At 59.0% G+C, this 20,827-nt stretch overlaps 1 protein-coding gene across 3 annotated transcripts; it reads left to right on the forward strand.

Moving 5' to 3' along the window:
* The first annotated feature begins 82 nt into the window (after positions 1-82).
* OPLAH (5-oxoprolinase, ATP-hydrolysing) lies at positions 83-12,579 on the forward strand. 3 transcript variants are annotated; one of them, XM_026721872.2, is made up of 26 exons: positions 83-392; positions 595-786; positions 1,153-1,261; positions 1,352-1,475; positions 1,808-2,003; positions 2,611-2,776; positions 2,852-2,990; positions 3,219-3,286; positions 3,382-3,635; positions 3,868-3,980; positions 4,229-4,399; positions 4,477-4,614; positions 4,718-4,856; positions 7,030-7,142; positions 7,375-7,526; positions 7,608-7,768; positions 7,871-7,972; positions 8,152-8,326; positions 8,419-8,603; positions 9,018-9,164; positions 10,141-10,275; positions 10,390-10,539; positions 10,830-10,987; positions 11,328-11,488; positions 11,812-11,909; positions 11,997-12,579. In XM_026721872.2, exons 1-26 carry the CDS (start codon positions 219-221, stop codon positions 12,156-12,158), a joined length of 3,882 nt encoding a protein of 1,293 aa, XP_026577657.2. In that variant the 5' UTR covers positions 83-218; the 3' UTR covers positions 12,159-12,579. The 3 variants fall into 3 exon arrangements, with proteins under 3 accessions (XP_026577657.2, XP_087788022.1, XP_026577658.2); XM_087931896.1 differs by lacking the exons at positions 11,812-11,909; positions 11,997-12,579 and adding an exon at positions 11,142-11,197; XM_026721873.2 differs by lacking the exons at positions 11,812-11,909; positions 11,997-12,579 and having other exon boundaries at positions 11,142-11,470.
* The last annotated feature ends 8,248 nt before the right edge of the window (positions 12,580-20,827 follow it).

Consider the following 20,827-nt stretch of genomic DNA (forward strand, 5'->3'; position numbering starts at 1 on the left):
CTCGGCGCGCGCAGCGCTGCCGCGCTCCGCCCGCCTCGCAGCTGGGAAGTCGTTGCGGGGGGGCGGGACTCGACACGGGGCAGCTCTTGCAGCGGTCCTGAGGCGGAGAGCTGCGCTGCCTCCGACGGGGACCGGCTGGAGCGGAGGGAGGCGCCCGCTGCCGGAGTCGCTGGGCTTCGTCGCCCGCCCGCCGGCCCGCCCGCCCTGCCTCCTTCGCCATGGCTGCCCCGCAGGCGGGCAAGTTCCAGTTCGCCATCGACCGCGGCGGCACCTTCACCGACGTCTTCGCCCGCTGCCCCGACGGGAAGATCCGCGTGATGAAGCTGCTCTCCGAGGACCCGGCCAACTACCGCGACGCCCCCACCGAGGGCATCCGCCGCATCCTGCAGGAGGTCAGAGCGGCTGGCCGCGTCCCCTGCCCGTCGATGGTGCCCTGCGAGGCCCGGAGTTGGGGGGTCTCTGCTCCCCGGGATTGAGGCCGATGCTGGCAGCTGCAGGCCTGCCCCACTTCTGCACCCAGCGATACTGGGAGGTGGGGGGGGAGGGAGAAACGAGAGGCAGCAGCCCGCCGAGGTCCAGCCTTCCCTTCTGCAGGAGTGCGGGATCCCCTTCCCCAAAGACCAGCCCCTCAACACCATGGGCATCGAGTGGATCCGAATGGGCACCACGGTGGCCACCAATGCCCTCCTGGAGCGGAAGGGCGAGCGCTTCGCCCTGCTGATCACCAAGGGCTTCCGGGACCTGCTCTACATCGGGAACCAGGCACGGCCCAGCATTTTTGACCTGGTCAGTGCTGTGAACTGCAAAGGGGACTCATGCGTGCACACACACACACACACACACACACACACACACACACACACCCTGGCTCTGCTGTGTCTCTCACACAGGAAGACTCATCTCTGTGCCAGCTGGCACCACCTTCCCCAGCAGCAGGAAGGGTGGGTGCCCTGCTACACCTGGGTTTGGCAGCTGCGGCAGCCAGCTGTGTGGTGGCAACTGGTGGGCTGGAAGCCCCTGCCCCCCCCCCATTGGGTCTGCCCCACCTGTGCCCGAAGCTGGGGGTCCTTTCTGGCAGGGGCCTCTCTTGCTTTCCCTGCCTGGGCTCCCCCCAAGCAGGCAGGGGCAGCCCTGAAGACCGCTCTCCCCCAGGAGGTCCGAATGCCAGAGGTCCTGTACGAGGCAGTGGTGGAGGTGGACGAGCGCCTGCTGCTCCATCGGGACGGCTGCCCGCTCTCGGATTCCGGGCAGCGGGTGACAGGTGGGAGCCGCCACTGGGCCCTGGGGGGGCGGGGGAGGACAGCTGCATGCAGCCTCTGGAGCGCAGACCTTCTCCCCCTTCCCCCACCAGGCTTGACCGGGGAGACGGTGATGGTGGAACAGCCCGTGAACCTCCTGGCCCTGCGGGTGGAGCTGGAGGCGCTGCTGGCGCGGGGCATCCGTAGTCTGGCCGTGGTCCTGCTACACTCCTACCTGTGAGTTCCTTGACCCCCCCAGGGCAGCCCCCAGCAGGGAGGCGTGCGGGCGTGGACGGAGTGCCCTTGGCGCCAGGGCAGGCGGAGAGAGAAACACAGCCGAGAGAGAAGGCGGTTGGGGGAGGCAACCTCTGGGTGCCAAGGGTTGGGTCTGGGTCTCCTGCTGAGGGCTGGTGGTGGCCGAGGGGAGGGGCTGGGGGGGTGTCCAGATCTCCCTTCGGTGGGCAGGGCTGAGCATGCCACCTGGCAAGGGGGCCCCTTCTCCCCCACAGTCCATGCCGGCTGGCCCAGAGCGGAGGCCTGTGGAGGTCAGCCTGGGGTGTCTCTGACAGGTGGCCCGGCCACGAGCAGCAGGTGGGCACCTTGGCCCGGGAGCTGGGCTTCCGGCAGGTCTCGCTGTCCTCCGAGGTGATGCCCATGGTGCGTGTGGTGCCCCGTGGCTACACAGCCTGCATAGACGCCTACCTGACTCCTTGCATCCTCCGCTACCTGCAGAGCTTCCGGGACGGCTTTGCTTCAGAGCTCCAGGTGAGGAGGAGGAGGAGGAGGGGGAAGGGGGACGCATTGGCCCGAACTCCAGGGGTTTCAGTCTGTCTGGGTGACCCAGGCTCCGCTTGCTCATCGGCTGCTGTTTCGAGTGCCCCGCATTGTTGTGTTAAGGCAGAAGATAGTTGTTGGTGCACGTTACTCAAGCGCAGAGGTTGAGCTTTGTGAACTATTATGCATTGAATGGGACTCTGTCTCACAGTGGTGTGCTGCCACGCACAGGATGGGAGTTGTGCACCAGGCGTGCAGTCGCTGCCTCTCGGCTGCCCTCCAATCTCTGGCCTAGGAGCCGGGCAGTCAGCACATTTCTGAGTAGCCCCTCTTGGCTTGGGGAGGAGTTTGGCTGCTCTGCTGGCTGCTCATGGATGAGGCTGGGGAGGGAAGGGTCCCACTTGCCTTGGGGGTCCACTGGCCTTCAAAGCAGAGGAGGGGTTGCCTTGGGGCTCAGGGAGTTTGGCCGGGGGCCTCAGGCTCTTAGCACACTGGACCCCAAAGGGCTTTGGAGGGGCACAGGGCCCCACGGGATCTGGCACAGTGTTTGCCCAACCACCCGCCCCTCGGTCCCTCCGGCCTTTCCCTCTCCCCACAGGGCGTGCCGGTTGCATTCATGCGCTCGGACGGAGGCCTGACTCCCATGGAGGCTTTCAGTGGCTCTCGGGCCATCCTCTCAGGCCCTGCTGGCGGAGTCGTGGGCTACGCGGTCACCAGCTACCATCGCACGGAAGAGCGTCCAGTCATCGGCTTCGACATGGGAGGTGCGTGGCGGGAGCAGAGGGGCTCCGTGGCCCTGTCCAAAGCAGGGGAGGGGGGCTCACCCAGTCCTCTTACAGGGACCTCCACTGACGTGAGCCGCTACGCCGGAGAGTACGAGCACGTCTTTGAGGCCACCACTGCCGGAATCAGCATCCAGGTGCCGCAGCTGGACATCAACACGGTGGCTGCCGGGGGCGGCTCCCGCCTCTTCTTCAGGTGAGCGTCCTGCCTCGGCTCCCCTCTCTGGCCCCAGGGAGGCCCCTGAGCTCCGGGCAATTTGTCCTTCGCCTTCCTTTGAGTGGGGACGGGTGAAGGGCAGCCTCTGGCCCCGCGAGCAGGAACCGGCCACCAGCTGCCCTTTGGCCCCTTCAACGCCTCTTGAGTTGGGGAGGGGAGGGGCTGCTGGATGCTTGTGAATCCCCCTCCCCTACTTTCCCCCCACAGGTCCGGGCTCTTCGTGGTGGGACCAGAGTCCGCAGGGGCGTTTCCGGGCCCCGCCTGCTACAGGAAGGGTGAGGGAGCCGCATGGCATCACTCTGGGCAAGGGGGGACGGTGGGGGGGGCTGGGCAGCAGATCAGTGATGGGCACCGTCTTCCTCTCTCCCAGGGGGGCCGCTCACCGTGACGGACGCCAACCTCTGCCTGGGCCGCCTTCTGCCCAGCCACTTTCCTCACATTTTCGGGCCTGACGAGAAGCAGCCGCTCTCGCTCCAGGCCTCCCTGCAGGCCTTCCAGGCCCTGGTGGCCGAAGTGAAGGCCTCTGGGGAAGCCCGGCCCGACCTCAGCGTTGAGGAGGTGGCCATGGGCTTCATCCAGGTGGCCAACGAAGCCATGTGCAGGCCCATTCGGGCGCTGACGCAGGTACCGCTCCTCGTCGGTTGCGTCCTTGATCTGGGCCCCAGACGGAGGCCATGACCAGGGTGGGCAGAGGCGGCCCCTTTGAGCAGCAGCTCTCCGCCCTGGGAGCCAGAGAGCGCTGGGAACTAGCGACCCCCAAGCAGGCCAGGGGCCGCGGGTGGCTGGTCCTGCCCCCCAATCGCCTCAGAGTGGGCCTGCCCCAACGGTGCTGTCCCTCCCTCCCTTCTCTCGTTAGGCCCGGGGCCATGACACCTCTCGCCACGTCCTGGCCTGCTTCGGAGGGGCCGGGGGCCAGCACGCCTGTGCCATCGCCCGGGCGCTGGGCATGAGCACCGTCTTCATTCACAAGTAGGTTCCCGGGGCCGTGCGGTGAGGGAAGAGGCTTCCCCGGAAGGCCTGCTGCTGCCTGGGGCTGCATTTGCCAAGCAGGCCTCTCCTTCTGCCAGCACGGGGTGGTGCCACGCAGGTGCCCCTGTCCCACGGAAGGGGTTCTTGGTCAGCATTGCCCTCCTGTGCGGGGCGTGGGGCCTGGCGGGTGCCCGGTCAAAAGGGGAGGGTTTTTGCCTGTTGTTCTCCAGGGTCTCCCCCCCCCGCAGGCACAGTGGCGTCTTGTCGGCCTACGGGATGGCCCTGGCGGACATCGTCCACGAGGCCCAGGAGCCGTGCTCGCTGGTCTACGAGGCAGCCTCCTTCGCCCAGCTGGACCGGCGGACAGCTGCCCTGGAGGAGACGTGTGTGCGCGCCTTGGAGGCCCAGGGCTTTGCCAGGTGGGGCCCGAGGGGCGGGGGGCGGGCGGGGGCTGTGGCCTGCAGGGCGGAAGAGGTGAAGCCCCCTCTGCCCCCAGGTCCCAGATCACCACCGAGGCCTTCCTGCACCTGCGCTACGAGCGGACAGACTGCGCCCTCATGTGCTCGGCCAGGGGCTACCCGGCCCACGCCGGCTCCTGCAGCCACGGAGACTTTGCCACAGCCTTTGCCAATAGGTCAGTGGCGCCCCTCCCCCCCCCGGGAACTGGGCTTGCGGGGTTTCTGCTCCCTCTGGGGAGCCAGAGGGGGTCTCAGCGCTGAGCCTGCCCTCCCACCCAGGTACCGGCAGGAATTCGGCTTCACCATCCCCACGCGAGCCATCCTGGTGGACGATGTGCGGGTGAGGGGCACGGCCTGCTCTGGGATGGGCCAGGAAGAGCCTCAGCCGGTCTGCAAAGAGACCCCCAGCCTAGAAATGGTACGGCCCCCCCGACTCCAGGCTGGGCTTCCCTACCGGAGCTGCCGTTGACCTTTAGCCTTGGCCTTCTGGGCCCTGGCAGTCCCCCCCACCCCCCCGGGGCCTCCCCTGAAAGCGGAGGCTGAATGGCTCCTGGGTGAAGGCCAGGCGTCTCCTGGGAAGCCGCCCGGGCCTGGCATTGGCCCACTGGGGAGGGTCTTGCTGCTTTCGGGGCTGTGTTTCCCCACTTGCACGATGCTGCCAGCGGAAGCCCCCTTCCCCCCCGGCAGGGCCTCCCAACCCGGACAGTCCAAAGGAGCCAAGAGGGCCGCCGTGGGAACGCAGCCTTTGCTCTGCCTGCCTCTCTCGCCTCCCCTCCAGAATCCCAGACGGGAGGGGCAGTAGCGCTCCTTGGGGGAACTCAAGAAGTAAATGCCCCCCCTTCCCTCTCTTGCTCCTCTTGCCGTTCCCTTTCAGCTGGGCGATCCCTGGGCACGATGGGAAGGGTGGAAAGTGCAAAGAGCGGTGGGCTGGGAGTGTTTGGAGGGACTCTGGAGATCATCTACTCCAGCCACCACTGGAGGAACTCCTAGCAGCGGGAGGGCCCCCCTCTCTTGCTCAGCTGCTCTGACCGTTAGGAAGAGCTGCCCAAACCCTCTTCCACCCCCAGTTTCTGCGCCTGGCTTCTGGGGAAGGCCTGGGCCCCCCGATGCTCTGCCCTGGGCTCAGGGGCCAGCGCCTCCTCTTCCCGGGGGCCCGGGATGAGCGCTTCTCTGCCTGGGGTCGAGGAAGGGGGCTGCTCTCGGCCCCCTCCAGGGCCTCTGCTGCGGCTTCTGCCACAGCCTGGCCGCTTTGGCTCACCTTCCGTTTGCAGCGCGATGAGGTTTTGGGGGGCAGGTCGCCAAGCGAGGCTGACAGTGTTGCCCCTTCAGCCGTGCTCTGAGGGTGTCTGGCCATCGTCTTCTTTGGCAGCCTGACCCCCTTTTGCCCCTGACGCCTCCCAGTCCCATCCCGTTCCCCCGTGAATTCTCCCCCTGACCTGGCCCGGATAAGGGAGAGGCGGCACTTCCGTGTCCAGCCCCCCCTCCTCCCGACCTCCCGGTCTTGGTGCCTTTGAGGTTTCCCAAGGGAAGGGCTTTGCGCTTGCCCCCTCGAGGTTCCTTCTGCCTCTTCTCCCACTTTGCCCAGAGCCTCCCAGTTCACCCCCTCCCCTCCCCCTCCCTGCATCACCCGCAGACTCCATCCTCGTGTTCCCGGGCGCTTCCCAGTCGGTCATCCGTCAGTGTCCCGGCTGACTTGCTGCTGCTTTGCCCTGCTTCCTTCCACCCTGGACCCGGCACGAGCGCCTCGGTGCCCCTCTGCGGGAGGGCTTGTGCCGCGCTGCTCCCTGCGCAGCCGGGCCAGGTGGCCTAGCTAGGGTGGCAAGGGCCAGTCCCCCCAACACCCCCCAGGAAAAGCTTCCAGCAGGCCCCGAGCGTCTCCGGGCGCAGCCCCTTCCAGCCACCTCACAATCGGGAGTCTTTGCCAGGGGCTGCCAGCCCCCATCAGGGCAAAGGCCGGTGCTTTCCCCTGGCCTGCCTTGAGCGCCCTGGCTCAGAAGGGCCTGCGGGGGAGGGGCTGGGGGGCAGTCGAGGGAGACTTTCCCTGGGGCCAGGAGGAGGTGGACTTCGCCCTCTCTGGAGTGCATTGGCAGCTCCCTGCTGGCTCCGGCCACGCAGCAGCTTCTCCTCCAGAGGGTGCCTTGTCCTCCCCACTTCAGCAGTGGGGAGGGGCTCCGACTGAGCCAGGCCGGGGGCGTCAGCTGAAGGCGTTCAGGGCTGCCAGGTGCCTCTCGCCCTGCCTTCGTGCTCCTGCCGAGCCAGGAAGTTCTTTTAGCCGTTTTGTCTCCTTCCGGGCTTCCTTTCTGCTGCCGGTCCCTTCCTTGGAGGCTGCACCCTCGTGCCCATCCTAACCAGGGAGCAAAGCCCCAGCGACCTCGAGAGGGGAAGGGACTTCTCCTTGGTTCCTCCCCTTCCCAGGATTTCTGGGCCCCGGGGGAGGGGCAGCTTCAGAGACCAGCTTCCAAACGGTGCCAGTCGGGTGCAGTGGCGGGGGGAGGGGACCCTGCAAGGGGAGCTGGGGGCTGGGCAAAGGCGGCCAACGAAGCTGCACCCGCTGGGGGTCTTCTGTGTGATTAGCCGCTCCCCACCTACAGGTGACCCGCTGTTACTTTGAGGGGGGCTACCAGGACACCCCCGTCTACCTGCTGGAGAACCTCTTCCACGGCCACGCCGTCCCCGGCCCCAGCATCCTGGTGGACAAGAACAGGTGAGGAGGGGCTGCAGGGGGAGGGGCAGGTGGGGGGGGCAGGGTCCAAATCTTGCCAGAGCAGGAAAGAAGCGACGGACTCAGGGAGCCAATAAAAGCCCGGCTCTTCCCAGTCGGCTTGCAGCTTCCCGGGTGCTCGGACGATGCTCAGTGCCGACAACTGTGGGCCCGGGGGAGGGGCGGGGGAAACGGGCTCTGGGACCCACTGAAGGGCCCCTCGTCGCTCCTGCAGCACCATCCTGGTGGAGCCCGGCTGCACAGCTTTCGTGACGGCCCTGGGCGACGTCTCCATCACGGTGGGCTCCGGGGCCGTCCGTCCCATTGGGCCGGAGCTTGACCCCGTCCAGCTGTCCATCTTCTCCCACCGCTTCATGAGCATTGCAGGTAAGCGTGAGGGCGTGAGTGGCCCCCCTCCCGTGGGCAGGACGGGCCCCCCAGAGAACAGCCGCCTCTCTCCCCGAGCAGAGCAGATGGGCCGGGTCCTGCAGCGCACGGCCATCTCCACCAACATCAAGGAGAGGCTGGACTTCTCCTGCGCCCTCTTCGGCCCCAATGGGGGGCTGGTCTCCAACGCCCCCCACATCCCCGTCCACCTGGGCGCCATGCAGGAGACGGTGCAGTTCCAGGTAGGCGCCGCCTGGGGGTGGGGGAGGGGAGGGGGGCTGCACCCGGACCTCCCTCAGGGCCTTTCCTCCCACCCACCCCTTCCTTCCCTTCTGCCCGGGCAGATCCAGCACCTGGGCCCCGACCTTCGCCAGGGGGATGTGATCCTGAGCAACCACCCCTGCGCAGGGGGCAGCCACCTGCCTGACCTGACGGTCATCACCCCCGTAAGTGGGGCCCCCGCTTCCACAGGGGCAGCCAAGGGGGAGGCGGAGCTTTCCCTGGGGTGGGCCCCAGGCTTCTGCAGAAGGGGGGAGTCGTGGGGTGGGGGTGGGGAGTTGCCCCTGGCCTGCAGCCCCCTCCCCGCTTCCCAGCCCCCTTGCGGAGTGGCCCCTACTCGTTCCAGGTCTTCTGGGAGAAGGAGCCCAGGGCCATCTTCTTTGTGGCCAGCCGGGGCCACCATGCTGACATTGGGGGGATCACCCCGGGCTCCATGCCCCCCCACTCCCACTCCCTCCAGGAGGAGGGGGCCATCTTCATCTCCTTCAAGCTGGTGCAGGAGGGCGTCTTCCAGGAGGAAGGTGGGTCGGAGGGGAGGGGGCTTTGGTTCTCCAGCCGGGGGGGGGCTGCGCCCTCCATCCCACCTGCCACCGCGGAGCCTCTTCCCTTGCAGCCGTCACTGCGGCCCTGCTGGCCCCTGGGCAACTGCCCGGCTGCAGCGGCACCCGCAGCCTCCAAGACAACCTGTCGGACCTGCGCGCCCAGGTGGCCGCCAACCAGAGGGGGATCCAGTTGGTGAACGAGCTGATTGGGCAGTACGGGCTGGGCGTGGTGCAGGCGTACATGGGCCACATTCAGGTGAGGAAGGGTCTCCCGCTTGACCCCAGGGCTGGCCTCCCGCTTGGAGGCTTTCCGAGGAGGCCTGCCCCATTGCGTGGCCAGAGGAGAGCCAAGAGGGGGCTGGAGGGGGGCGAGTTGATCTGCTGTGGTTGGAATCAACATCTCTCCTCCCCCCCCCGGAGCGTTCAGAGGCCTTCCCCCTTCAGCATCAGTGGGTCGAGTGGAAAGGGGGGGGGGGGTCAGTGCCCCCCCCATATTCCCCTGCGGCCGGCCTGCCCCACACTGGAGGGGGCAGTCTCAGGTGCTTCCTCTGAAGAATGCCGGGGCCCCACGGGTGGGGGCAGCAGTGTGGGGCCAACCTGGGGTGCCCTCCCTGGGAGGGTGGGGAAGGTTCTGCCACCCAAGTCCCTGCCATCTCGGCTCTGCCCTCAGGCCAACGCGGAGGTCGCCGTCCGAACGATGCTGAGGAAGTTTGCCTCACGCCGTGGGCACGTGGACCGACCCCTGCAGGTGGAGGCCAAGGACTTCATGGACGATGGCACCCCAATTTGTCTCCGGGTGACCGTGGACCCGCAGGAGGTGAGCGTGTCACGGAATCCTGCAGCTGGGAGGGGCCTTTGTGGTTGTCGACTCCAGGGGTTCCCAACCCTCAGGCCGTGGCCCACCAGTGGCCCTTGAGCACACCCGTCCCTATTGGCAGGAGCAGAGGGGAGCGCATGTGTGCGCCTTCCGTTCGTGCGAGCGGCGGGCACATGTCCCTGCTGCTCATGCAAATGGGGCTGCACACGCCACGCTTGCCCACCTACGGTTGGGGAACTCTGGGAAGGAGCTGAGCAGAAGCCCCGGGACTTCTCCTGAGGAGGGGTGTTTTGGGGGGAACACAGGCAACAAAACGGCCACTGCTCTCCAGGGGTTACAATGGCTGCAGCTGCCATGGCTGCTACCTGAATGCCCTGGGGGTTGAGCCAATCTCAAGATTGAGAGCATCAGTGAACTTGGATGGGGGGATGTTAGGAATATAAGTTACCTAACAGGTATTTGGGTTAGAAATATATAAGCCAGGATAGACATTTTAAAACTGTCTCTTTAAGAGCATGCTAAAAACTGCCATTGGGTGTGGTTACTCAAATGGCCATAAGATGGAGCCAGAAACCTGGTTTGTTTCACCTTAGTCTCAGAAAAGAGTGTGAGTAAGTCTCTGTTTCCTTCTGTTGGAAAGTATTGCCGTTGCTCCATTTCTTCTAATTGACTGATATTACTGGAATTTGATGTAAGTCTGATACTGAACTGCTTTTGACGTTGGACTTTGATATTTGGATTATCCCTGGATTGAAAACTGACTGATTTACTTGTGAGTGACTTTGGGTTGCTTATTTTGGACTACACTTAAACCTTTCTGGAAGCAAAAACCTACATTTACTGTAGAGTGTATCTGTGTGCTGTGTGTGTATTATTCAAACACTTCTCTCAAATATGTCTCCCTGTATGCGCTCATTCTCCTGACGAGGAATTACCTCAACGGGGTGGGGGCTAATGGAGTCTCTCCTCCCCCCAGGGCACTGCACTCTTTGACTTCACGGGGACCGGCCAGGAGGTGTACGGGAACTGGAACGCGCCCCGTGCCATCACCCTCTCCGCCTTGATCTACTGCTTGCGCTGCATGGTGGGCGAGGACATCCCCCTCAACCAGGTGCAGAGGGAGGGGCCAGCCCTCAGAAGAACTGGTGGGGGTGGTCCAGCAGAAGTCCGGAGGGGGACTCCCTGGATCAGAACAGCCTGAAGTGCCCCCTCTGCTTCCTCGCAGGGCTGCCTGACCCCCGTGCGCATCGTGGTCCCCGAGAGCTCCATCCTTCACCCCTCCCTGGATGCTGGCGTGGTGGGGGGCAACGTGCTGACCTCTCAGAGGGTGGTGGATGTCATCTTCCGGGCGTTTGAAGTCTGTGCCGCGTCGCAGGTGAGGGGAGCGCAGAGAGGCCAGGCTGGGGGTCTCAGACCCTTGGCTTGGGGAGGGGGTCACGCAGCTTCCGAGCACTGGGCCAGGAAATTCTTTGGTCCTGTGAACCTGGTGAGAGCCGGGCTGTCCACAGGCCCTGGCTTGGGGAGACCCTGGGGACGTTTCCACCGTCTCTGAGACCAGGGGCCTCCTTCCTCCAGAGCGGGGCCTGCCTTCTCCGCCCTGCTGTGGGTGGGGGGCTTTTGTGGCTGGCCAGGGGGCCGATTTCCATCCCCTTCCCCATCCTCCAGGGCTGTATGAACAACGTCACCTTTGGCAACGAGCACATCGGCTACTACGAGACGGTGGCCGGGGGGGCCGGGGCAGGGCCTGACTGGCACGGCCGCAGCGGGGTCCACAGCCACATGACCAACACCCGCATCACGGATCCGGAGATCCTGGAAAAACGGTGGGTGCAGACGGAACCTGAAGGGGGGGCACTGTTGGCACCCAGTCCTGGGTGATGCGCCGCCTCATCCCGCAGGGCTTCAAGGAACATGGGGGGCTGAGTGGAGGGGTTCTTGCCTGGCTAACTGGCTCACTCTGGGTACTCCTTTTCCTAGACCTCTGCCGTTCCCCCCCCCTCGGTGATCACACAACTGGGTGTTCTCGCCCCAAGGCAAGCCGTGATGTGTTTGTGTGTTGTGTGTGTGTGTGTGTGTGTGTTGGCTGCACGTCCTCTCAGTCTGTTGTGCAGGAGGAGCTTGGCAGCGGATGGCAGGCCCCACTTCTCCTTCTCCTCCCCCCAGGTATCCCGTGGTCCTGAGAACGTTCCAGCTGGCGCCCAATACAGGGGGCGCTGGGCTGTTCCGGGGAGGGGACGGGGTCCGGCGAGAGCTGCAGTTCCGGGAGGAGATGGTCCTGTCCGTGCTGAGCGAGCGCCGGGCTTTCCAGCCCTATGGACTGCAAGGTGGGGCTTCTGGCGCTCACTGGCTGGCGGGGTCCCAGCGTGGCAGTGCGGCTCTTCCGCTGCCTGTCCTGGGGGGGGGGGGCGCCCCTGTGGTTGTGGGCTAAACTCCTAGAATCCCAGGGTTGGAGGGACCCGGCTGGGCCTTCGCTGCTCAGTGGGGCAGCCCCAGGATGTCTCCGTCCGTCCAGCCTCTGTTGGTGGGGAGGCCACGGTGGGGGGGGGGGCAGAGGGGCAGCTGGAAGGGAGAAGAGGGGAGGGCTGGGGGTGGCTTGTGCAGCCTCTCCCCTCACCCCCCAGATGGGCCCTTGTCCCCTTCCGCACAGGTGGAGAGGCTGGTGCCCCTGGCCTGAACCTGCTGATCCAGCCCAACGGACGGACCATGAACCTGGGCGGAAAGATGTCTGTGGAAGTGCACCCTGGGGTGAGGAGGGGTCCTGGAGCGTCTCCCTGCCCTGCTGCTTTGCCCGGAAGCCACCTTCTGACGGGTCCTCCCTCTCTTCTCCCCTAGGACATCTTCTGCCTGCGGAGCCCAGGCGGAGGGGGCTTCGGACGGCCGCCCCAACGCTCGGCCAAAGGGCCAGAGGAGGCCAGGCCCCGGGCCCCGCTCTTCCGGGAGCGGGGCAGCTTCTACTACTACAGCCGGTCACAGGAGACGATTGAGGGGCCCTGAACCAGCCCCTGGGGGGAGGGGGGGGCAAGAGGGCGGCCACTGGCCAAGCAGCAGGGGGGATCTTGCCCAGAAGGACCGGCTGGAAAGATGGGGGGAGGAGAAGGTGGCGGGGCAGTTTCACCTCTCACCACAAGGGGGCAGCAGAGACCAGCATCCTTCCTTTCTGTGCTCTGAGGCCGGTGAAGTAGAGATTCCCTCCTAGACTGGTCCCTAAATGCTCTTTCTTCTAAAGGGGCTGCCCCCTGCTCCCCCCACTTTTTCTGCTTTCGCCTCTCAAGCCCAGAAGGAGCCGGGGGGGGGGGCTGCTTTGCTCACTGTTCTCAGCTGCTGCAGACGCCACTTGCCCGCGGCCCCCCTTCCTGGCTCCAGGCTGCTGGGCAGATGCGTAGCGTAGCTTCACACGAATAAAGTTAGAACCTGCTTGGAGTCCCTGAAGTCATTTCTGTGCCTGGAGACGACAACCCGACTCGCGCACCAAGGTCTTTTGCCCGCTGCCCTCCCCCCATCCCCAGGCCCAGGCCGAGGCCTTCCTGCACTAGAGCCTCTCACCCCTCCCCCACTGTGTTCTGGCCCAACAGCCCCTCCCTGTGTAACTCGGAGGGGCAGAGGGCCTCCCTTGGGGAGGTGGCGCATGGTGTTCTCTGGCGTGAGACTAACGGAGCCACCTAGGTGTTGGCCAGTAGACCAACGGGCTGTGTGGCGGCTGGGGCGCTTGCCACTCCCTCTGAGGGGAGCCCAGCGGGCAGGAGGTGGGACCCCAGGGCCCTCCCTGGCCATGAGATGCGCAAAGGAGCCCCGTCTTTTGATGACCAGTTGCACCGGGGGGGGGGGAGCTGGGCAAACCTCACGGTAACTGCTGTTGGCAGATTGGCCAATATGGTGACAGCCTGGAAGGAAACGTCCCCCCGGGGGGAGCGGAGGGGCAGCCGTGGGGCCTGCAGGGGAAGAAACAGCTTTCCCCAAGTTGGAAGCCGGCAGCAGTTTTCTCCTGGCCTCTGGGTCTATAGGCCAAGGACTGCGCCCTGTTGCCCTTGGAAGCTGATGGGCAGCCCCGTGGGGCACGTCGTCCTGTGGATGCTGGACTGCCATCCTTGTGAATGGTTGTGGCTTCCAGGGGGTATCCAGAGGCAGCCCACCCAGTGCATCGCTTAGTCCAGGCAGGTGGAGATTGGGCTGTGACATACATATGCGTGCGCGCGGACACACACACACACACACACACTGCTCGTGGTGGGTGAAGGAACTGAAGGGTTTTGAGCACGACCTTGAGACTCTGGAAAGAGTGCAAAGAAAAGCAACCAAGATTATTAAGGGACTGAAGGCTAAAACATTGCAGGAATTGGGTACCTCCAGTCTAGTGAAAAGAAGGGGGGACCTGATAGTCGCCTTCCATTATCTGAGGGGCTGCCCCAAAGAAGACGGGGGGGCCAAGCTCTTCTCCAAAGCACCAGAAGGCAGAACGAAGCAACGGATGGAAAATAATCAAAGACCCAACCTGGAACTTGGGAGATGGTCAGTGGAACTGCTTGCTTCCAGAAGTTGTGGCTGCTCCAACTGTGGAGGCGTTTAAGAAGAGACTGGACAGCCACCGGACTCCAATGATACAGGCTCTCCTGCCTGAGCAAGGGATCCCCACCCGGCACTCTCCCACCAAGAAGGGCACACCCAAGACTGACAATTAATGGGGTGGTTTGTGGGCAGGCACCACCCAAACAGGAGCAGGATTACATTGCGCACGGGGAACAAGGGCTGCCAACCAGAGGGATGGAATCGAGGCCTCCTCAGGCCTCATCAAAGAGCGGGGTGGGTGGGTGGGGAATGGGGTGACTTTGGGAAAGACCTGAAGCTGCAGATCAGGTGAGGAAATGCAGCAACATCGCTCAGACCTTCTGTAAACAACAAGGGCCACTACTGACCAAATGGCCCCCATCTTCACCCGAATCTTCAATAGATCACTAGAGATGTGCTGTGTTCCTTCCTGCTTCAAACGTTCTACCATCATCCCAGTGCCAAAGAAGGCCTCCATCAAGGAACTGAATGACTACAGACCAGTTGCTCTAACATCTGTAGTTATGAAAACCTTCGAAAGGCTTGTGCTGTCCCACCTGAAAACCATCACGGATCCGTTGTTAGATCCTGTGCAGTTTGCATACCGAGCAAATAGATCTACGGATGATGCTGTTAATATGGCTCTGCACTACATCCTACAACACCTTGAATCTCCAAAGACCTGTGCAAGGGTCCCCTTTGCTTAGCATTCAACGCCATCATTCCAGACCCACGTCATTATAGTTGTGCTTTTAAAGTTGTAGCAACGTTTCGGCAGAATCTCATCTGCCATCATCAGGCTTCTGTGTTGAGTTCGTCTGTGAGTCAGACTTTTACAGTTGTTTCACAGCCGTGTATATATATATATATATATATATATATATATATATATATATATATATATATATATATATATATATATATATATATATATATGTGGATCTTTGGTTGTTCGGGTTTTCCCGCGTAAGATTCAAGTATCTAGGCAACGTTTCGATGAAGTCTCATTCATCATCTTCAGGCTTCTGTCTCCGCTCTGTGCTTCTCAGAGTAATGTGAGATTGCAGCTGCTTCCTCCTTTTAACTGCCAGTGCGGGTGGGACTTGATTGGGTGGGGGCTTGGCTGTGTTCTGATTGGGTGGGGGTGTGTTCTCATTGGTAGGGGTTTGGCTGTGTTCTGATTGGTTGGGGGTTAGCCGTGTTCTGATTGGTTGGAGGCGTGTTCTGTTCAGGTGGGGCTTGGTTGTGCTCAGGTTAGTCTTAGTTGCTGGGGGATTTGAGCTGGTGAGTTGTGATCTTGCTGTTTGGCTTGAGTTCGTGGTCCTTCTGCATCTTCATAGTGGGTGTCGGTTTGCTTCATGTATGGCTCGGAGGGGTTTGAAGTGGGTAGTGATGCAGCTGCCGTGCAGCTTCTGGTCCATGGTCGTGTCTCATCTTCTGAGTGGGTGGGAGTCTGTTTTCTACATGGAAGTGTGGTGGTGGCATCTTGTGTGGCTCTCATGGGTGTGGGTCTGGTGTCCTTCTTCATGTTAGGTACTCGTCTGTTCATGAGGGCAGGTTTCCAAATGGCTGGAAGGCGGGAGGTGTCATCTCGTTTGTTCATGCTGTGTGGGCGTTTTCTATCTCTATGGCTTCTCTGATTATTCTGCTGTTGAAGTGTTCGGTTTTGGCGATAGTTCTGGTATTTTTAAAATCAATTTCATGTCCTGTGGCTTTGAGGTGTTGGACCAGGAAGAGGTCGTTTTCTTCTTTTTTGATTGAGTTCTTATGTTCTTCAATGCGTGCACTTATTCTTCTGTTAGTTTGTCCAATGTATGTGGTAGGGCAGGCAGTGCAGGGGATTTCGTATACTCCTTGGTTTTCTAATTCGATTTTGTCTTTGGGGTTTCTTATATATATGTTGTGATTCCGGCACCAGCTACAGGTTTTTTGAATGAAAGTTCCAGCGAGGAGGACTTGTATGAATCAGCAAGTATTAGTGATTGCAATGATGAGGAGGAGGCGAATGTTACAAGGGAGGTCACATTTGATTTGCAGGACCGGCCTGAACCTTCAACCTCTTCGGCTTCTCAATCAGGTTATCAGCCGGGAACGGCTGATAATGAGGAACTTATGGAGTCTTCAGGTGAAAGTAATAATTTAGATAATCGCTGGGTGGATGTCAGAAGCAGGCGTCTCCTTACGAGAAGAAACCAACGGAGCACAGGAGGAGGGCAGATCAGTAATTAGACTAATTAGTTGCTGCTCTATAAAAGGAAGAGGGATGACTCTGCACGCTGTCGGGAACAAATTGTTTGCAAGGAGAACTGAAGACTTTGGTTTGGAGGATTTAAATCTGAAATATCTTGTTGGGATTTGGATTTATTGGAACTATTATTTTGGATTATTTTGTGAAGGCTAACCACAGCTGTAATCAGTAAAGATTCCTGGTTGCTGCTTTTATTTGCGAGGACTGCTGCTTTCAGCCTTATCTGTTTATTTTTGAAGGTGGGACATAACATTTTTGTTCCCGACCATACAGACCATCTTTGCAACGATGGATTTAACTCAAATGCAACAATTGATTGACCAGCAACAGTTACAGATTAATCAGTTACTTCAGAGCAATGTGTCCCTTCAGAATCAGGTAACTCAATTGTTAGCGTTTGTTACCAATTCTCAAACTGTCTCAGCTGCAGCTGGAGCCCCTCCTGCACCCCTATGAGGAAAATCCCGGTAGCTATGCCAGAAAAATTTTCTGGGCAAACAGACATGTTTTCCACATTTTTGGGTCAGTGCCAACTGTATTTTTCTGTGAGGCCTGAAGATTTTCCAACCGACCGGGCTAAAGTGGGGTTTGTTATTAGTTTGTTAACCGGGCAGGCTGCCAAATGGCCTACTCCCTTATTAGTACAGGATAGCCCATTATTAGACAATTTCCAGGGTTTCTTCAACAGATGAACATAATGTTTGAGAACCCGATTAAATCACAAATTGTGGACAGAAAGTTGAAGAATATTACTCAGGGCAAACGTCCCTTGCAAGAATACGTGGCAGAATTCCGCTTGTTGTGTATGGACTCCAACTGGAATGAACCGGCTCATATGGCTGCATTCCAGGAAGGCCTGTCTGATGCCATCAAAGATGAGCTGGTCCATGCAGAGTGTGCTTCGACTTTGGACACACTAATTACTCAATGCTTACGTATTGAAGCTCGCTTACAACAACGTGGGTGTAAACGGACGCTATGGAACCATCTGTGTTTTCTCGCACGCATCCCGCCTATGAGGGTTTACCAATCCAAGACCTCAGCAGAGGAGCCGATGGAGATAGGCGCACTCCGCCTCGCTTAACGGTGCAAGAACGTTCGAGACGATTCCAGGAAGGCTTGTGCCTTTATTGCGGGGTCTGGGACATTTTGTTAATTCTTGCACTCGGAAGGGGACTCGGAGACCTGTACCAGAAACCAGTGCTGGCCCATCGGGAAGCGGGGTAGGCCCGACCTCGGGAAACCTTAGGTCGGGCACAACTTCCACTCTCATCCCAAATTGCCGAAGTAGATTCTGGCCCTCCTCGACATTTACTTTTGGACACTCAGTATATTCTTGCAATCCCGGAAGGAGGGAATTCCTGCCGTGGCACTGGTGGATTCAGGGGCTACGACAAGCTTTATGGACTATGCTTTTGTGAAACATTTCAAAATTCCTTTAGTGTCTGTGACTCCCCATGCAGGTGGAAACCGTAGATGGGCGTGAACTCAAGTCGGGACCTATTCGCTTTGCCACCCAACCATTGCGCATGCGTATTGGGGATCATGAGGAAGCGATAAGTTTTTATGTCACCTCGAACCTCCATCTTCCTTTGGTGCTCGGAGTATCCTGGTTGCGTTTACACGATCCGTTGGTGGCTTGGGCGCAGAATGCTGTTTCTTTTCCAAGCCTGCAATGTGTGGACCACCTGAGGCATGTCTCCACAGGCCAACATGTTGTCGCTTCTGCTGTCTCGATTCCTTCAGAGCTGTCGGATTTCTCCGATGTTTTCAGTGAACAGGAGGCAGACCAATTACCACCACATCGTGTTTACAATTGTCCCGTGGATTTGATACCGGGTGCTCCATTGCCAAAGGGGAGGTTGTATTCGTTGTCCGAGCCCGAATTAGTTGCACTTCGAGAGTTTTTAGATAAAAATCTAGCTCGGGATTTATTCGACCTTCGTCGTCCCTCTTCGGCACCTGTTCTCTTTGTCAAGAAGAAGTCGGGAGAACTTCGTCTCTGTTGTGACTATAGACGCTTGAACTCTATCACCGTGAGAAATAGCTATCCTTTACTGCTCATTCCCGAATTGATGGAGCGGTTACGGGAAGCTACTATTTTCACGAAACTTGACTTACGTGGAGCTTACAATCTGGTTCGGATGCGTCAGGGAGACGAGTGGAAGACGGCTTTTGGCACTCGTTATGGTCATTTCGAGTACACCATCATGCCATTTGGTTTGACCAATGCTCCTGCTGTATTTCAACATTTGATGAACGATATTTTTCGAGACATGCTGGATAAGTTTGTTGTCATATATTTGGCGACATTTTGATTTATTCAAGATCCAGAGAGCAACATCTTCAGCAGGTTCGTCAAGTGCTTCAGCGTCTTCGGGAGCATAAACTTTATGCTAAATTGGAAAAGTGTTGCTTTTTTTCAGTCGTCAATAGAATTCTTGGGATACATCATTTCTCCCATGGGCATTGCTATGGACCCCAAAAAGGTTGAGGCGTTGTGTAGTTGGGAAGCTCTCGTCGGGTCAAAGATGTACAACGACTTTGGGATTCGCCAACTATTATCGGACTTTTATTCCAGGTTTTGCGAAAATAATGGACCCCATAACTCAGCTTCTCCGTAAGAAGGTTCCATTTGTGTGGGGGCCTCCACAACAACAGGTTTTGACACTTTGAAAAAAGCATTCGTAACCGAGCCGATATTGAAACATCCTGATCCGGATCGTCCATTTGTAGTCGAGACAGATGCTTCTAATGTCGCTATCGGAGCAGTGCTATTACAAGCTTCGGAGGATGGCGCACTTCTGTTTCCTTGCGCATACTATTCTAGGAAGCTTACAGCTTCGGAGCGCAACTATACCATCTGGGAAAAGGAGTTGTTAGCCATTAAGGCTGCTTTTGAGACCTGGAGACATCATTTGGAGGGGCTCGGCACAAGGTGGAGGTTCGGACGGATCATCGAAATCTGGAGCATTTGACCACGGCTAGGAAATTGAATCAACGGCAGATTCGTTGGTCGTTATTTTTGCCAGATTCAATTTCTCTGTTACTTACGTTCCAAGTGGACAGAACCGGAGGGCGGATGCGTTATCTCGGAAACCAGAGTATACTTGTGCCGAAGATCCTCTTCCTTTACGGACGGTGTTACCACCGGAATCTCTAGCCGTACTACAGGAACCGTTAGATTTGCGGGCCCGACTACGAGAGGCGCAACATTTGGATGCGTGGACACAGCAGAGACGGGGGATGTTGGCCCTAATTCTCCATGGTCTTTTGAAGACGATCTGCTTCGACATCGGGTTTAATATATGTACCTACCAGACCGTTGAGGGCCCTTATCATGACACAATGTCATGATAACCCTGCTGCTGGTCATTTTGGCTTTCACAAAACCTTGCATTTAGTCACCCGGACTTTCTGGTGGCCTCGAGTTCGTCATGATGTGTCCTCTTACGTCGCTTCTTGCGTTCAATGTAGGCAAGCAAAAGCGGCGTCAGGTGCACCCCTGGACTTTTGCAACCCTTGCCGACTCCAAGTAGGCCATGGGGAGCGATCTCCATGGACTTTCTGACACATTTACCATCTTCGTCGGGGTTCACAACAGTGCTTGTGGTAGTGGATATGCTAACTAAAATGGCCCATTTCATTCCTTGTCGGAAATTGCCATCGTCCCGCTACGGCTCAGTTATTTTTGCAGCATATCTTTCGTTTACATGGACTGCCGGATAGAGTGGTTTCTGATCGTGGGTCCAGTTTACGGCACAATTTTGGAAACAGTTAATGGCGGCTTTGCAAGTGAAAGTATGTTTAGCGTCAGCGCACCATCCAGAAACTGATGGCGGGACAGAGAAGGTGATTGGGATTCTTACTCAATATTTGAGATGTTTTGTAAATGTGCGACATAAAACGATTGGGCAAATATCTCCCATTAGCAGAATTCGCGTTTAACAACTCGCAGCACACCTCCACTCGTGTCACGCCATTTTTTGCAAATATGGGTTATCATCCGCGCTTCTTCCCATTAACTATGATGGATTCCCCGGTTCCTGAGACCCGAGAGTTTTTGGAAGAACTACACGCAGTTCACCGTCTACTGATGCAACAATTGAACAAGGCAAAAGAAGATTATAAGCGGTTTGCAGATCGGTCCCGTCGGGCAACGCCTCCATTAGCTGTGGGCGATAAAGTGTGGCTATCTACAAAACATCTGAAGGTCGATCGCCCTATTAGGAAACTTGATCATCGGTTTATTGGTCCGTTCCTGATTGAGGCAGTTGTTAACCCTGTGGCATACCGCCTCACTTTGCCCCGTTCTATGCGTATTCACCCCGTCTTTCATCGATCTCTCTTGATTCCCGATTCTTCTGATTGTCGTCTACGTGACTCTGCTGAAACGATTCCGTCATCATCGCTCCCTGAGAAGGCTGCTGTTGACGATACGGTGGTCAGCGTCCTTGATTCCCGTTGGCTCAAGGGTCGATTCCAGTACTTGGTCGGGAGGAGAGTAGATGATTCGGAGGTTTGTTCCTGGACGGATGCGTCTACATTTCATGCTCCGGATCTGCTTGAGACTTTCATGCACGCTTCCCTTGAAACCGCATCCAGATCGTCAGACCCGGGGGAAGGGCCCTGCGGTGAGGGATAGTGTTGTGATTCCGGCACCAGCTACAGGTTTTTTGAATGAAAGTTCCAGCGAGGAGGACTTGTATGAATCAGCAAGTATTAGTGATTGCAATGATGAGGAGGAGGCGAATGTTACAAGGGAGGTCACATTTGATTTGCAGGACCGGCCTGAACCTTCAACCTCTTCGGCTTCTCAATCAGGTTATCAGCCGGGAACGGCTGATAATGAGGAACTTATGGAGTCTTCAGG

Source organism: Pseudonaja textilis, chromosome 3, assembly GCF_049901715.1.
Source record: "Pseudonaja textilis isolate UNSWEBS1 chromosome 3, rPseTex1.2, whole genome shotgun sequence".
NCBI lineage: Eukaryota > Metazoa > Chordata > Lepidosauria > Squamata > Elapidae > Pseudonaja > Pseudonaja textilis.

Excerpts from the sequence above, each read along its gene's own strand:
- OPLAH (XM_026721872.2), top strand. The coding sequence starts at position 219 with ATGGCTGCCCCGCAGGCGGGCAAGTTCCAGTTCGCCATCGACCGCGGC. Across the intron at positions 8,604-9,017 it reads CGTACATGGGCCACATTCAG|GCCAACGCGGAGGTCGCCGT; the intron begins GTGAGGAAGGGT and ends CTCTGCCCTCAG. Across the intron at positions 11,910-11,996 it reads CTGTGGAAGTGCACCCTGGG|GACATCTTCTGCCTGCGGAG; the intron begins GTGAGGAGGGGT and ends CTTCTCCCCTAG.